The sequence below is a fragment of the Diaphorina citri genome, unplaced genomic scaffold, assembly GCF_000475195.1.
Source record: "Diaphorina citri unplaced genomic scaffold, Diaci psyllid genome assembly version 1.1 scaffold256, whole genome shotgun sequence".
In the NCBI taxonomy this organism is placed as follows: Eukaryota; Metazoa; Arthropoda; class Insecta; order Hemiptera; family Psyllidae; genus Diaphorina; species Diaphorina citri.
In genome coordinates, this window is record NW_007377693.1 from 244,085 (window position 1) to 261,142 (window position 17,058).

The following is a 17,058-nucleotide window of genomic DNA, read 5'->3' on the forward strand; positions in this document are numbered from 1 at the left end:
TTCCACCGAACTCCGGATTGAAATAATGAGAAATGAGAGGACTGAGGGGAGGAAAACGAGGGGAAATATTAGGAGGGGAGGGGAATTGATAAGACATAATGAGATAAAGTGGAGAGGGAGATAAGAAATAAAGATAAGAGAACAACTGATAAAGTGACTTAATTCCCTGATTAGCCTTATCCTGTCTTTCTTCTCTCTTCGATTTCGGGACGATAAGACCATAGCAGTTACAGTTCCCTCTGTCAAACCTCTTTAAAAAAAAAATCCTTTAAATCCTTAGTTCTTACTACTAATATGACGGATGTCTCAGATTAACGTTATATGATTATATCCTTCCTTAACAATTAGACTTCCAACAGAGAAAACAAACAGGAGAAAGTCGAACGAAATTGATCCTGTAATCCTTTTTGTCCTTGTTTGGAAATTATACATACCGCGTTAATGTATAACAGCGATTTCCAACTAGCGGCCCACGGGCCACGTGTGGCCCGCCAGACCATTTTTGATGTGACCCGCAAAACGTTTAGGGTGGCCATCGCGAAAAATGCTAATTACAGAATTTCAATGTGTTTGTTTGTTTTCAGGAGAATGAAAGTGAAAAGATGACGATATGAGTTATACATACCGCGTTAATGTATAACAGCGATTTCTAACTAGCGGCCCATGGGCCACGTGTGGCCCCCAGACCATTTTTGATGTGACCCGCAAAACGTTTAGGGTGGGCCCCCTCGAAAGTATTGTGCGATGCCTCCACAAAGACATCCCAAACACCTAACGAGACCATAATGAGTCCCTCACATACCTGTACCCTAGCCCTTTATGGGTTTGCGTTTTTCCCCTCAACCCCAAAAACCCATTTTTTTAATGACAAAGGACAGGTTGTTTAACAAAAGGCAAGGGCTGTGACTTCCCCCCGAAAAAAATGCAAGTCTTGTTTGAAAATTCCAGTATTTCTAGTTTGGTGCCTTCGCAAAATTCCCAAAATTTAGCACAGGATGAAAAAACACGCCTTTGAATAAGAATGATCAGAATTCCTTTGTTACATCACGATTGAAAGGTGCCTTTCCTTTGAACACAAACCACCACAACCGGAGAACTAATCAACTAATCGATCACAAAGTATTTAAAAAACGGAAAATCAATCAACTCGAAGTTTCTAATGAGACGCCAGACTAAAGCGATGATCATATAGTTGCATATCCTAATAAAAAAGTAAGCGATGAAGATACAAGTGTTGTAGACCCTAATAAAAAAGTAAGCGAAAACACAAACCACCACAACCGGAGAACTAATCAACTAATCGATCACAAAGTATTTAAAAAACGGAAAATCAATGAACTCGAAGTTTCTAATGAGACGCCAGACAAAAGCGATGATCATATAGTTGCATATCCTAATAAAAAAGTAAGCGATGAAGATACAAGTGTTGTAGACCCTAATAAAAAAGTAAGCGATGAACATACAAGTGTTGTACACCCTAATGAAACAGTGATAAATGCTGGTGTGGATACCAAACGCGTTGAAATGATCAAGGATAAGAAAAATGTCAACAAACCCAAAACCAATGGAGTCAACGGGACCAGCAAGCCGATATGGAGTACCAACAACAGCAGAAAAGTAAGTCAAAGTCACTTATTATTTTCCAATAAAGACTAAAGGATTGGGTAGGTGATTTGGATAGGACTGTGGTTGCTAAAATTTCTGTCAGACCGCTGCCACGTGGCTTCAGATATGATTGATTTTTATCAGTTTTCAGACCGTCTGAGAAGTCGGCTGCTTTTTCCGCCACTCACATTCTGACCGTCTGACTGTGAGTGGCTGGTCTCAAAGGGGTTTAACGCAACTTTAAACTACTCACCTGTCAGACCGCTGACACGTGGCTTCAGATATGATTGATTTTATCAGTTTTCAGACCGTCTGAGAATTCGGCTGCTTTTTCCGCCACTCACATTCTGACCGTCTGACTGTGAGTGGCTGGTCTCAAAGGGGTTTAACGCAACTTTAAACTACTCAGGTCTTTAGTGACGGAGGCTTTGCTCGCCATTTGGGTCGGTCAGACACTGGCCGTCCTTATAAGCTAACAAATTGAAAATTCAACACCTATACAAAACCCCAATAAACGAAGTCTTGACGACAAGATTCCTAAATGAACGAACGTTCAGGTCGTTTTTTATGGAGGTATGTATCATAGAATCGAGTGATCTATTGGGAACTGGTGCTTAAAACTTAAAACGTGCCATCGACGATGGCTAAATCTAAATCTGGTGTTAACATACCTATTATGTCGGTATAGCTACATGCATATACGTAGGTACCCAAGTGCTATTTTATTATTATTTTTTTCTTCTTACAAGTAGGTAATAGGTGCCTAATCAATAGGTAGGTACAGATACTCAGACGCACATGAAAGAGGTATCCCCAATAAATTAACCATGAAATATTTTGCCCGTTTGCAGTTGCCTTTCTTTGGTTTCCAAATTCCCAGAAGCATCAGAAATGGAGGAAACTTTTTGCATTATAATTTTAATTCCGCGGAATAAGCAATTTTTCTGGCCTGGTGCTGGTGGTGGTGGAAAATTTTTCCTTTTGGGGAGGGGGAAAGAAAAACAAGCGTAAAAAAAGTAAGTACAAATAATTTCAAATTAGAAAGCAAAAAAGAAAAAGTTTCGTACTTCTTTTCTTCGCGGAATAAGCCATTTTTCTGGCCTGGTGCTGGTGGTGGTGGAAAATTTTTCCTTGTGGGGGGAAAGAAAAACAAGCGTAAAAAAAGTAAGTACAAATAATTTCAAATTAGAAAGCAAAAAAGAAAAAGTTTCGTACTTCTTTTCTGTATGTAAAAATAATATCTAATGAAATACGAAAAACTTCTTCTCCTTTTGGCTCAACCCTTGTACTTTTTTTTTTTTTAATTTTTGTTGTAACTTTTTATTCGCAGTTTAAGAGAGAAAATAAATAAAAACTGTTTTTCTCTCATAATTAACTTATGTTTATGATACCTTCTACTTCTTGCACATATCTTATTCTATTCCTAAAACATCCAGGTACACCTAATATACATAATGTTCTTTTAGCCAACACCTGGGAGCAGCCTAAGACGCGTTTCGTTCTTGTTGGAACTCATCAGTTAGACATAGCTCTCAGGTGCTGGCCAAGACTTCTTCTTTTTCTTGTCAGCTCCCATGGCGTAGTGGTCACTGCACTCGCCTTGCACGCGGGAGACCCGGGTTCGATTCCCGGCGGGGTCAAGAAATTTCAAAGTTTACTAGTGACTACATACTATACAGATAGATACTTGACTTACCTAGTGGATAGTGGATATTGATCATCAGCTGATGGGTCAATACGTCACTGTATAACTGCTTTACTGCTGAATATCGCTAAGGTTTTTAGTGGCGGGGGTTTTACCGTCCATTCGGCTATAAGCTATCTGAATCTTCAGATTAACCTTTCCCAGCCTGAGTTTGCAGTGGATAGTGGATATTGATCATCAGCTGATGGGTCAATACGTCACTGTATAACTGCTTTACTGCTGAATATTGCTAAGGTTTTTAGTGGCGGGGGTTTTACCGTCCATTCGGCTATAAGCTATCTGAATCTATGATTGATCCCGTGACTGGCTGTTGCGGGGCCCACTCAGCCTCGTGAGGAAAATGAGTAGCTTTGTCATGTAAATGCGCATAGCGACCGGTGCCAGCATGGTAGGTAAACATTGGTTGTTAGGATTATTGAGATATGTATTGGGAAAAATCCCTGAGTTTGGCCGGGCCAGGAAAAGCCAGCACGCGATCTGGGCAGATGGTCACCCATCTGGATGCCAACCACGTGCAACTTTGCTCGACTTCAGTGAATCATTAGGCCAGCCACTCACTATCAGGTAGACCTGACAGGTGGACCTTTTCAGCCGTACCTGTCAGGTCTACCTGATAGTTGGCTGGCCTTAGGAAACAGTACGTTCAATGTTATATAGCCTTTTATAAGAACACAGGTTAAGTTGCACCAATTTTGGGTTAACAAATTCTGATGTTGATTAAGAGATTTAATCGGAATTGCTCAATTTATGAATGATCACGATTTCACGAATTTCAACTGAAGAAGAACCTAGGTATGCTTTTACTATTGTAATAGCATTAGGAGTAAAATTAGCTGAACTTGGTAATGAGTTTATAGACTTTATAGCTCATCTCCAGTCTATTGATTTAATTTACTGCTACTTACAAATCTTAAAATCCACGTGCAACTTTGCTCGACTTCAGTGAATCATTAGGCCAGCCACTCACTATCAGATAGACCTGACAGGTGGACCTTTTCAGCCGTACCTGTCAGGTCTACCTGATAGTTGGCTGGCCTTAGGAAACAGTACGTTCAATGTTATAGCCTTTTATAAGAACACAGGTTAAGTTGCACCAACTTTGGGTTAACAAATTCTGATGTTGATTCAGAGATTTAATCGGAATTGGTCAATTTATGAATGATCACGATTTCACAAATTTTAACAGAAGAACCTAGGAATACTTTTACTATTGAAATAGTACTATGACGTAAAAGTAGCTGAACTTGGTAATGAGTTTATAACTCATCTCCACCAGTATTGATTCACTTTACTGCTACTTGCAAATCTTAAAATCATTGATTAATGAAATCTACATTAATTTTATTATTTGAAACTCAATAATCAATTTAATCATGGAAATAATAATGTCAAGCAATATCGTTCTAGGTACAATGCTAATAAAGACCTGATGATTTTATTGCAATTGATGGACTGATTGTATAAATAGAAGATTCAATTTCTTTTTAACGACAGGTATTTTACCTACGGTATTTGTTTTGTCATTTGCCATTGTCATGATAGGGTGTACCTACAGGTATGTATGTAACACGATTTCACGAATTTTAACAGAAGAACCTAGGTATGCTTTTACTATTGTAATAGTATCTATTAGGAGTAAAAGTAGCTGAACTTGGTAATGAGTTTATAGACTTTATAGCTCATCTCCAGTCTATTGATTTAATTTACTGCTACTTGCAAATCTTAAAATCATTGACTCATGAAATCTACATTAATTTTACTATTTGAAACTCAATAATCAATTTAGTCATGGAAATAATAATGTCAAGCAATATCATTGTAGGTACAATGCTAATAAAGACCCGATGATTTTATTGCAATTGATGGACTGATTGGAAATCTACATTAATTTTACTATTTGAAACTCAATGATCAATTCAATCATGGAAATAATAATGTCAAGCAATATCATTGTAGGTACAATGCTAATAAAGACCCGATGATTTTATTGCAATTGATGGACTGATTGTAAAAAAAGAAGATTCAATCTCTTTTTAACGACAGGTATTTTACCTACGGTATTTGTTTTGTCATTTGCCATTGTCATGATAGGGTGTACCTACAGGTATGTATGTAAGAAGGTATTGTAGGTACCCACACCTACAGCAGGTGTTTTTACCTGGCCGGTTTTTGGGTCAAGTAACATGTCTTTTTTACCATCCCTTATCGTTATAATAAAATCGAACCCGAGACCTTGTTCTCACAAGGCAGACGATTGCCCTCCAAGCTTAAACTAGGCTGACAAAAGGAATCTTTTTTTTAGGCTGGGAAAGCTACAGACCTAGGTCTGTCAGACCGTCTGAGCGACCAGTCTGAGCGTGAGTGGCGGTCCGCCACTGTGCTCTACCACCTAACCCTTAGAGCTCTATTATTATTATTAGGTATGTGGTCAAATTCTCAACTAAATTAGGATAAAATTCCATGCCTCGGCTGGGATTGAACTCAAGCCCTCCTGTGGTCAAATTCTCAACTAAATTAGGATAAAATTCCATGCCTCGGCTGGGATTGAACTCAAGCCCTCCTTTTTACCAGGCGAGCGTCCTGACCGCTACACCACTGATCTCAGTGCACAATGAAATAGTTGACCTGGGTGATTGCGGTGAGTAAATTGATACTGATGATATACATCTTAAGACCTTACAGTCCTTACACCGTACAACCGAGCAAAAAGCATTTTAACCGTTTCTAAGATAAACCGCAAGATGAAATGCCTTGATTTCTTTTCTCAACAACCCACTAATCACGAACAATCCACTAATTTCCAACAACCCACTAATTAGGCTCACTAGTTGGACTAGTGCGCGTCGAACTTCCAGGAATGTAACCCTCACTGACTACCATGCCCCTGTGGTCAAGATCTCTGACTCTCCATTCTCAAACCAGGATTAGTGCGCGTCGAACTTCCAGGAATGTAACCCTCACTGACTACCATGCCCCTGTGGTCAAGATCTCTGACTCTCCATTCTCAAACCAGAGCTAAGGGTCAGGAACGTTTTGACCTAATTTTACTAGAGTTGTAGGTTCGAAAAATCTGGGTCAGGAAATTTTTGGCCTAATTTTTACTGTCACAAAAATCCTGAAAATTTTTGGTCTAATTTTTACTGTCACAAAAATCTCGGAAGGGATTGTGATAATGCTTTATTGTTGAATTTGCTTTCTCCAAGAGGTGCTTTCTCAAAAGATCAATAGGATAGCATTGTATTCTTAGTTCTTTATATCACTTGCTATTGTACAGGTATATTTATTTGTTTAAAACTTGCTAAATTATTGCTACTGTACAGGTATATTTATTTGTTTATTTATTTTATTTAATATATACCTTATTTATACTGTCGGCTAAGACTAAAAAGTCCCATTATGCCAACAGTTTCTGTTGCCTCAAAAGTTTATGCCAACACTATAAATAAAGCCTTTAAAAAATCTAAACCTAGGCTAGAATTCACGTCCTTCTGATTATCAGACGAGCGTCTTGACCACTACACCGCCGAGGCAAGTCTCTAAATAGGTAGGTACTTGAATTTGATTGAATGTCAACTGTCATAAGCCATAAGTATTGCGACATTCATCTAATGGGTGGTAAAATTTTCGAGTAATCTCAAGGTTAAAATTTGGTTGGATGGAAGAACTCTTTTAGGACAACCCTGCCATTATAAATAAAGCCTTTAAAAAATCTAAACCTCGGCTAGAATTCAACTCACGTCCTTCTGATTATCAGACGAGCGTCTTGACCACTATACCGCCGAGGCAAGTCTCTAAATAGGTAGGTACTTGAATTTGATTGAATGTCAACTGTCATAAGCCATAAGTATTGCGACATTCATCTTATGAGAGGAACTCCAATAGAATAACATTCAATCATGAGATTTGATAAGATGTGGTTGCTAATATTATTGTCAATATTGTCATTCCACTGAGTACCCATCCAAGCATTACCCTCAGGATTAAATTAAATATTTATAAACCAGAGATATACATATAAGGTAATAATCTTTAGTGGGGAATAGTGGGATAATTATGTACATTTATATACTTTATATACCTATGTATACTTACATAGGTTTTAGTCAGTTTTTTAAGAGGTTTGATAAAGGCAACTGTAACTGATGCTGGGGTCTTATCGTCCCGAAATCGAAGAGAGAAGGAAGACAGGATAGGAGAAAGCTAGCCGTTCCGAGAACGAACTTTATCCGTTCAGGATAAAATCCGCCCCAGGCGGGTTCAGCCTCCATCATGTCATTAAAAACTTAGGCAGACGGTCTTTTATTTTTTTCTTCAAAATCCAATCATTAGCTGTGATTGAACCCGTCCTCCTACCACTTAAACGCCTCGACCACTACGCCACCGAGGCAGTGTGATAATGGGTGGTAAAATTTTCGAGTAATCTCAAGGTTAAAATTTGGTTGGATGGAAGAACTCTTTTAGGACAACCCTGCCATTATAAATAAAGCCTTTAAAAAATCTAAACCTCGGCTAGAATTCAACTCACGTCCTTCTGATTATCAGACGAGCGTCTTGACCACTATACCGCCGAGGCAAGTCTCTAAATAGGTAGGTACTTGAATTTGATTGAATGTCAACTGTCATAAGCCATAAGTATTGCGACATTCATCTTATGAGAGGAACTCCAATAGAATAACATTCAATCATGAGATTTGATAAGATGTGGTTGCTAATATTATTGTCAATATTGTCATTCCACTGAGTACACCAAAATTGAAGAGAAAACTCATCAACATAATCACTCTAATGAGCACAATAGCACAGAATCCAAGGCTGCATACCACGCGAGTTTTGAACAAAGAGTACTGAGTTCAATGCTTCGCTTTGGTCTTATTTATTGTTGACAATCGTAAAAAAATATTTGTAACGGTTATTTTATTTGAACTTCACAATTTATTTTTATTTACTATTTGAATGACCAGAGATGATTATTGTGGATGTTTTGCATTTTTGAATAACAGATAACTGTTTACAGATGTGCTACGAACAACCGATGAATACGATTAAACCGATAACAATATTCTAAAAATTAGAGATTAGATGGAGGAGGTGTAAGGTAATAAAATTGCCTCGTAAAGTAACAATCAGTTTGATTGATATTGATAAGAGATGAAATTAATTTCAAGAATTTTTCCATGCATGAAATCCATGAAGTTATGAATGGGAGATTGTTCAAATACCTGCCTTGGTGGCTTAGTGGTTAAGACGCTCGCCTGGTAATCAGGAGGACGTGGGTTCAAGCCCAGTCTATAGGTATGGAAATTTATCCATTATCCTCTACATTGTTTAAGAATTTGATCACAATAATGGTAGTAGCCTACTGCTGGATTAAAGGGACTTTTTAATCCTATTCGAGCAGTATAAATAAGCACTACTATTACAGTATTACCTTCTATTCGTTGTTGTTAACAAAACTTTCTACCAGAAAAAGAACAAATGTAGATAAGTACTCGTATACCTCAGTACCTACATGCGTGGACTTTATGGAATATGGAACAACATCCTATGAAGTAGATACTAGGAACAAGAGAACCTACCTAGAACACATTACACATACTAGACCACTGGAACAACACATGACGTCTTTTGAATACTAATCAACTTTTTCATTTCGAGCTCAATAAACTTTGAGCTGAATCCTCCTCGTCTGGTCTAGAAGCTAAATTGTGTGTTGTTTACTGACTTACCCAAATTAACAATGATGACTTTTCGGCCCAAGTCCTTCAGAAACTTGGACATATTTTTACAGTAGGTAGTTTTGCCACTGCCTGGCGGGCCGATAATTAGCTGTCCGAATTGAATTTTCATGTTTGGCACCCTAATACTATTCGTTGTTGTTAACAAAACTTTCTACCAGAAAAAGAACAAATGTAGATAAGTAGGTACTAGGTACTCGTATACCTCAGTACCTACATGCGTGGACTTTATGGAATATGGAACAACATCCTATGAAGTACTAGGAACAAGAGAACCTACCTAGAACACATTCTCGATCATCAACGAGGAATGTATGTTGTTGAGGCAGTGTGGACGGTTCAGTCGACATAGATCGACGGCCGGTCTGTTATGTGTTGACCTGTGGACACAGCCTGACGGTGCCGTGGACGTAAAGCTGTAAAGCCCAATCAGTCCTACTTCAGTTTACGATTTACCGCTATTTTCTAAATCGATTTATCTCGGTATCTAGAAGTCGTAGAAGAAAAAGAAAAAATTTCGTTGGTCCTCATTTTTCCTGCTCTATGACTTTGAAACATGACCCAAGTAAGCGCAACTGATCTATTTTGGGAAATAGTTTCTCTTTAGAGCTGTGTCCACACATGGCCGTCGATCATCAACGAGGAATGTATGTTGTTGAGGCAGTGTGGACGGTTCAGTCGACATAGATTGACGGCCGGTCTGTTATGTGTTGACCTGTGGACACAGCCTGACGGTGCCGTGGACGTAAAGCTGTAAAGCCCAATCAGTCCTACTTCAATCTTGAACGACCCAGCTGCGTTTGATTGTCAGCAAATCGTTTGCCAATCGATCATAAAACGGTGAATGAAATGGCTAACGATGAAGAAAAATGAACTAGCTAAATATGAATGAAAGAGTTAATGTTCTACAGATATTCTACAGGGTTTACAAATACGGAAAAAGCTTCAGACCGTCTGTGAGGCCCGGGGCCACAGAAGGGATTTTAAACTCGTAGAAGTTGTTGCTGTTATTTGAAATGATATAGACCGGGTGTCACTCCGCGCCGCCCCAGGCCCCAGCACGCTTGATGTTTTTGGTTACTGGGATATTGGGCCATTTTCCTGTAGTGGAAGTAGATGTTAGGTTTATGTTTGTTTTATCTGATTGGCTAAAATTTTTGATTTTTCTAAAAATTAACCAATCAGCAAAATTGCTTAATCCGAGAGTTAAACTTAAACCGTTCAGGCAGCAAAATTGTGTTCTCAGTTCAGGCAGCAAAATTGTGGAATTCACTCCCCCGGAAACTAAGGACTTGTGATAACCAAAAAGTGTTTAGGCGCTTGATTTTGAAATGGCTAACGATGAAGAAAAATGAAATAGTTAAATATGAATGAAAGAGTTAACGTTCTACAGATATTCTACAGGGTTTACAAATACGGAAAAAGCTTCAGACCGTCTGTGAGGCCCGGGGCCACAGAAGGGATTTTAAACTTGTTTCCCAATCGATCATAAAACGGTGAATGAAATGGCTAACGATGAAGAAAAATGAAATAGTTAAATATGAATGAAAATGTTAACGTTTTACAGATATTCTACAGGGTTTACAAATACGGAAAAAGCTTCAGACCGTCTGTGAGGTCCGGGGCCACAGAAGGGATTTTAAACTCCCTTTATGTTTGTTTTATCTGATTGGCTAAAATTTTTGATTTTTTTAAAAAGTAACCAATCAGCAAAATTGCTTAATCCGAGAGTTAAACTTAAACCAAGTTCAAACTCACTTTGTGGTCCTGGCCTAAAGGGGGTGCTCAAACTTCAAACATAAGATCGACGGCCGTCGCCGAGTTCAAACTCACTTTGTGGTCCTGGCCTAAAGGGGGTGCTCAAACTTCAAACATAAGATCGACGGCCGTCGACTATATGTGTGGACACAGCAAAATTGCTTAATCCGAGAGTTAAACTTAAACCAAGTTTAAACTCACTTTGTGGTCCTGGCCTAAAGGGGGTGCTCAAACTTCAAACATAAGATCGACGACCGTCGACTATATGTGTGGACACACCTTTGCAGTACCTACAGACCTAGGTCTCAAGGGTTTTCTACCCCACGAGCGTGAGTTGTGGATAGTGGATATTGATCATCAGCTGATGGGTCAATACGTTACTGTATAACTGCTTTACTGCTGAATATTGCTAAGGTTTTTAGTGGCGGGGGTTTTACCGTCCATTCGGCTATAAGCTATCTGAATCTAGCGTCAGTGCAAGTTAGGGTGGTCTCACACTGCACGCGTAGACACGCGACTTTGAGTAGCGCGGCCGTCGACTATAATATGTGTGGACACACTTTTGCAGTACCTACAGATCTAGGTCTCAAGGGTTTTCTACCCCACGAGCGTGAGTGGCCGGTATAAATTTGGTTCGTCGACTTTTGGGACACCCTGTATGAGTTTGGTACTGACAAACAGTCCAGTAAATCAAATCCCACATTGAAAGATTGGGATTTTAGTCGTCAAAGTTCTAATTCAAGAGAGCACTTATCGTGTCCACCTTATATCATTTTCATAGGTTTGGTTTAGCAGCCGACCACGCGCTACTCAAAGTCGTGCGTCTTCGCGTTTAATGTGAGACGGGCCTTAGAGTCAAGGCCTGGAGGCCACTGCTTGGATTCTTTGGTCCCCCCCCCTGGATAAAATCCTGGAAACGGACCTGCAACTAGGTATACGTCATTGTAGTAGTTAGTAGTTAGGTATACGTACGATTTCGAACCGGCTTCGACGGCTCAGTTCTGTGACATTTACCTTCCCGTACGTTTTGTTACAAGATCGCTGGCGCTGGACCAGTCATAATTCTTTGTCATAATTGCCCGGTTTGTCATTAAGTTACTGATTGCCTCAGACTAAGCCAATGGACTACCGAGTTACTGACACATCTGTGTTCGGCTTAGGATCTGTGATGCATGGAGCTAACTGTAGTGGCATTACTAGTATTTCTACCCCACGAGCGTGAGTGGCCGGTATAAATTTGGTTCGTCGACTTTTGGGACACCCTGTATGAGTTTGGTACTGACAAACAGTCCAGTAAATCAAATCCCACATTGAAAGATTGGGATTTTAGTCGTCAAAGTTCTAATTCAAGAGAGCACTAATCGTGTCCAAAGCTGAAACTTTCTACCAGACAGTTAAACCGAAACACTACAGAATGCAATGGTTTTATAATGAAATACTTTGCAGCAACGATGGAATAGGAGAACTTTAGTGCTTAAATCAGAGCCGAAGATTGCAAATAAAAGGAAGAAATAGGGAGAGAAAAATTAGTGTAAAGGTTTTTTTAGAGGTTTGATAGACGGAACTGTAACTGCTAAGGTCATTATCGTCCCGAAAGCGAAGGGAGAAAGAAGACAGGATGGGAGAAAGCCAGCAGTTCCGAGAACGAACCATCTGTTTAGGATAACATCCGCCCCGGGCGGATCTGATTATAATAAAATCAAATCCGAGACCTTGTTCTCACAAGGCAGACGATTGCCCTCCAAGCTTAAACTAGGCTGACAAAAGGAATCTTTTTTTTAGGCTGGGAAAGCGAAACAAGCTGGGTCCGTCCCTCCTGGAATTTTTTAGCCCGTAGTATACTCGATCGTGTTAGTCAGTCTAAATAATAAATACAGCACTAATATCTGATACATAATTACAACACTATATTACTCTCTAAAGCAGAATTCTTGAATAAGTTCGCCCCGAGCGGGAATCGAACCCGCGACCTAGCTCTTACAAGGCAGACGAGATACCGTCCAACCTAACTAGGCTTGGTAGATGGATGATTAGTGACTATTTATTAGATTAATTAATAGATTATTACTGATTTTTATTTATTCTGCCATCACCATTCGGCTACAGTTGAAGTCGCTACAACAACAACAACAACATCATTACTGAAAGTGTTTTGGTCATCTCCATAAATAGTTGGTATGAGAGGAGCACGTGATTTCAGTAGAATCAGCAGAGTTTTGGCATCTCCACCGATGAAAAATAGAAACATGTGTACCTACTCATAATCCTAAATATATACAGCCCCTTGTGTAACTGACTGACTGACTCACTCACTGATTCACTCACTCACTCATACTAATTCTAACCCATCATTACTGAAAGTGTTTTGGTCATCTCCATAAATAGGTTGGTATGAGAGGAGCACGTGATTTCAGTAGAATCAGCAGAGTTTTGGCATCTTCACCAATGAAAAATAGAAACATGTGTACCTACTCATAATAAATATTATTATAGCCAAAAGTTTTGGCATCTCCACTAGTAATATATTAAATGAAAAATAGAAACATGTGTACCTACTCATAATAAATATTATTATAGCCAAAAGTTTTGGCATCTCCACTAGTAATATGTGTATAGATAAATGTAATATGTGATAAATATTATAAATGAACTCCCCATCCGTGGCACAAGCTCTGCTTATACGGATGGGTATACCATTTATAAAAAAATTTATGTTCTGAGTTTTTTATCGATCAAAAATAAATGGAAACTTGTTAATAATAATATAGAGAGAAGAGGATGATTTCATAAGGTGATTTTGTCATCTCCACTAATAAGAAATACTATGAAAACAAATATGTACGTAAAAGAGATTATGTGTATAGAGAGAAGAGGATGATTTCATAAGGTGATTTTGTCATCTCCACTAATAAGAAATACTATGAAAACAAATATGTACCTAAAAGAGGAAAAATATGGCAAATTAAATCAATATTTACTTAGTTTTAGCGTATCCACCAAAAGATTACCAGTAAACAAAAGGGGCTCCTAAATTACAGGTCGCGGTAGTTTTGACATCTCCACTAAAAGGAAATCTATTCCTTGTAACAGAGGAAAAAACGACTAAATTACTATCGTGTCCAAAGCTGAAACTTTCTACCAGACAGTTAAACCGAAACACTACAGAATGCAATGGTTTTGTAATGAAATACTTTGCAGCAACGATGGAATAGGAGAACTTTAGTGCTTAAATCAGAGCCGAAGATTGCAAATAAAAGGAAGAAATAGGCTCAAGGGTTTTCTACCCCACGAGCGTGAGTGGCCGGTATAAATTTGGTTCGTCGACTTTTGGGACACCCTGTATGAGTTTGGTACTGACAAACAGTCCAGTAAATCAAATCCCACATTGAAAGATTGGGATTTTAGTCGTCAAAGTTCTAATTCAAGAGAGCACTTATCGTGTCCAAAGCTGAAACTTTCTACCAGACAGTTAAACCGAAACACTACAGAATGCAATGGTTTTATAATGAAATACTTTGCAGCAACGATGGAATAGGAGAACTTTAGTGCTTAAATCAGAGCCGAAGATTGCAAATAAAAGGAACTGATCGAGATTTTTTTAATTTGAATATTTTGAATACCATATATGTATTTGTTCGTTTGTGTCTGCCATTGGATTTTTATCTCTTCACAGATCACCTACCGTGGATAACAAATGTACATATGTTGTGATCAGAATCAGAGATGAGATGTAAAAGGTGGTGTAAGGTGCCTTGTAAACAATCAGTACAAATCAAATCATGAATTATTTATAATAAAGCAGAGCTTTTTCACATTTTTCCTTAATATCACAGCATTACTAAGTGCCCCCTTTTCTCATATAGGTACTCGTATTATTTATCAATCTCTTTACATTGCTAATGCCGCCACTGGTCGCTACTTGATTGCAGTAGCTACTCAATTGTCCTCACGAGGCTAAGTGCACCCCGAACTCAAGCACAGACCCAAAAAAACTTCGACCCCTCCGGGAAATCGAACCCGGGACCTCCGGCGTGCAAGCCTAGTGTGATACCCACTCGTTGTTGTTAACAAAACTTTCTACCAGAAAAAGAACAAATGTGAATAGGTACCTACATGCGTGGACTTTATGGAATATGGAACAACCTATTACTAGGAACAAGAGAACCTACCTAGAACACATTACAAATACTAGACCACTGGAACGACACATGACGTCTTTTGAATACTAATCAGTCAACTCCATATTAGAGCAAAAACTATACGGACTTTACTGAGAACGCTATGGTTGTCCTTGTCTAAAAAGTGTAACATCGATAAAACAATGTCACACAAATTTCTTACAATAAACATAAATTTAAAAATTAGAATTTGAGTATGTCAATGTATAGAATTGTATACTTGGGTTGGACTTTTTAGTAGTTATCTGGGTACCCTAGTTTTGGGTATTGATTGAATTTTTTGGCTATGAATGTAGGTAGACATGATAAAATTAGGTTAGACGAATAGACAGTTGTAGATACTCAATAACCTACTCAAATTCTTGGCAAATAAATAATTTCGGATTACCTAGTCTAGGTTTGAGCAACTGCAAGTGCGCGCCTGCCTTGTAAGCGTTAGGTCATTCCTTCGATTCCTGCCCGGATTCGTTCACGAGAGAACTGGCTCTTTCCCATCCTATCCTACTTTTTCTTAGGGATCGAGTGGATTGGAACACATCACATGTCTTCAAGCACACTCCATTTGTCAAGGGTCTAGGTTTACGTTGCCTTGGGATCAATTTAATTTGAAGAAACCTTGCATTTCGGGACGATAAGACCTCCGGTTAGCTTGGTTGGCGTCTGCCTTGTAAGCGCTATGCCACGGGTTCGATTCCCGCCCGGGGTGGATTTTATCCTGGTGGGATAATGTTCGTTGCTGGCTTTCTCCTATCTTGTCTTTCTTCCCTGTTCGATTTCGGGACGATAAGACCTTAGCAGTTACAGTTCCCTCTGTCAAACCTCTTCAAAAAATAATAATAATAATGAAAGTTTCCTCTATTAAACCTCATATTTTTTTTTCTGTTTTCCAGATGGGTGGCAGTACAAAGACATTCAGCTCCAGATCAGACACTCCCAGTTCGATTCTCTCCTCCGACAGCGATATCCGATTCACGAGGAAATTCTCTCGCAATGTCCGGGGGCCCTGTTGTGTTCTGGCCACATTCCTGGTGGCGCTGCTAGTGGCGGGAATCATGTACTACCTCGGCTGTAAGTATTATTTTTTTTTAATACTATTTTCCTAGAGAACAAGAAACAAGCTGGGTCCGTCCCTCCGGGAATTTTTTAGCCCGTAGTATACTCGATCGTGTTAGACAGTCTAAATAATAAATAAAGCACTAATATCTGATACATGATTACAACACTATATTACTCTCTAAAGCAGAATTCTTGAATAAGTTCGCCCCGAGCGGGAATCGAACCCGCGACCTAGCTCTTACAAGGCAGACGAGATACCGTCCAACCTAACTAGGCTTGCTAGATGAATGATTAGTGACTATTTATTAGATTAATTAATAGATTATTACTGATTTTTATTTATTCTGCCATCACCATTCGGCTACAGTTGAAGTCGCTACAACAACAACAACAACATCATTACTGAAAGTGTTTTGGTCATCTCCATAAATAGTTGGTATGAGAGGAGCATGTGATTTCAGTAGAATCAGCAGAGTTTTGGCATCTCCACCGATGAAAAATAGAAACATGTGTACCTACTCATAATACATAAATATTATTATAGCCAAAAGTTTTGGCATCTCCACTAATAAATATAGTAGGGTATATTTATGCACAGAGAAAAGGATGATCTCATGAGGTAATTTTGTCATCTCCACTAATAGGAAAAACTACTAAATAGACTTAATAAAGGAAAAATATGGCAAATTAAATCATTATTTAGTTAGTTTTAGCGTATCCAACAAAAGATTACCGATTACCAGTAACCGAAAGGAGCTCCTAAATTACAGGTCGCGGTAGTTTTGACATCTCCACTAAAAGGAAATCTATTCCTTGTAACAGAGGAAAAAACGACTAAATTACATGATTATTTAGCTAATTTTAGCATCTCCACTAATAATAGTGAGTGAGAGAGTAACAGAGGCTCAGTAAATTTCGCGGTAGTTTTGACATCTCCACTAAAAGGAAGAGATGAGAGAGAGAGTGACAGAGGAAAAAGCAAGTGCGTTACATAACTCCAGTGGGTTGGTAGTTTTGACAT

At 38.8% G+C, this 17,058-nt stretch overlaps 1 protein-coding gene across 1 annotated transcript; it reads left to right on the plus strand.

Moving 5' to 3' along the window:
• Nucleotides 1-441: 441 nt before the first annotated feature.
• On the plus strand, nt 442-16,053 carry LOC113466373 (the record flags this gene model as incomplete). Its single annotated transcript, XM_026821696.1, has 4 exons — nt 442-528; nt 585-594; nt 1,214-1,617; nt 15,872-16,053. Coding segments are annotated over exons 1-4 (683 nt in total), but the record flags the coding sequence as incomplete, so codon positions are not given.
• Between the last annotated feature and the right edge of the window lie 1,005 nt (nt 16,054-17,058).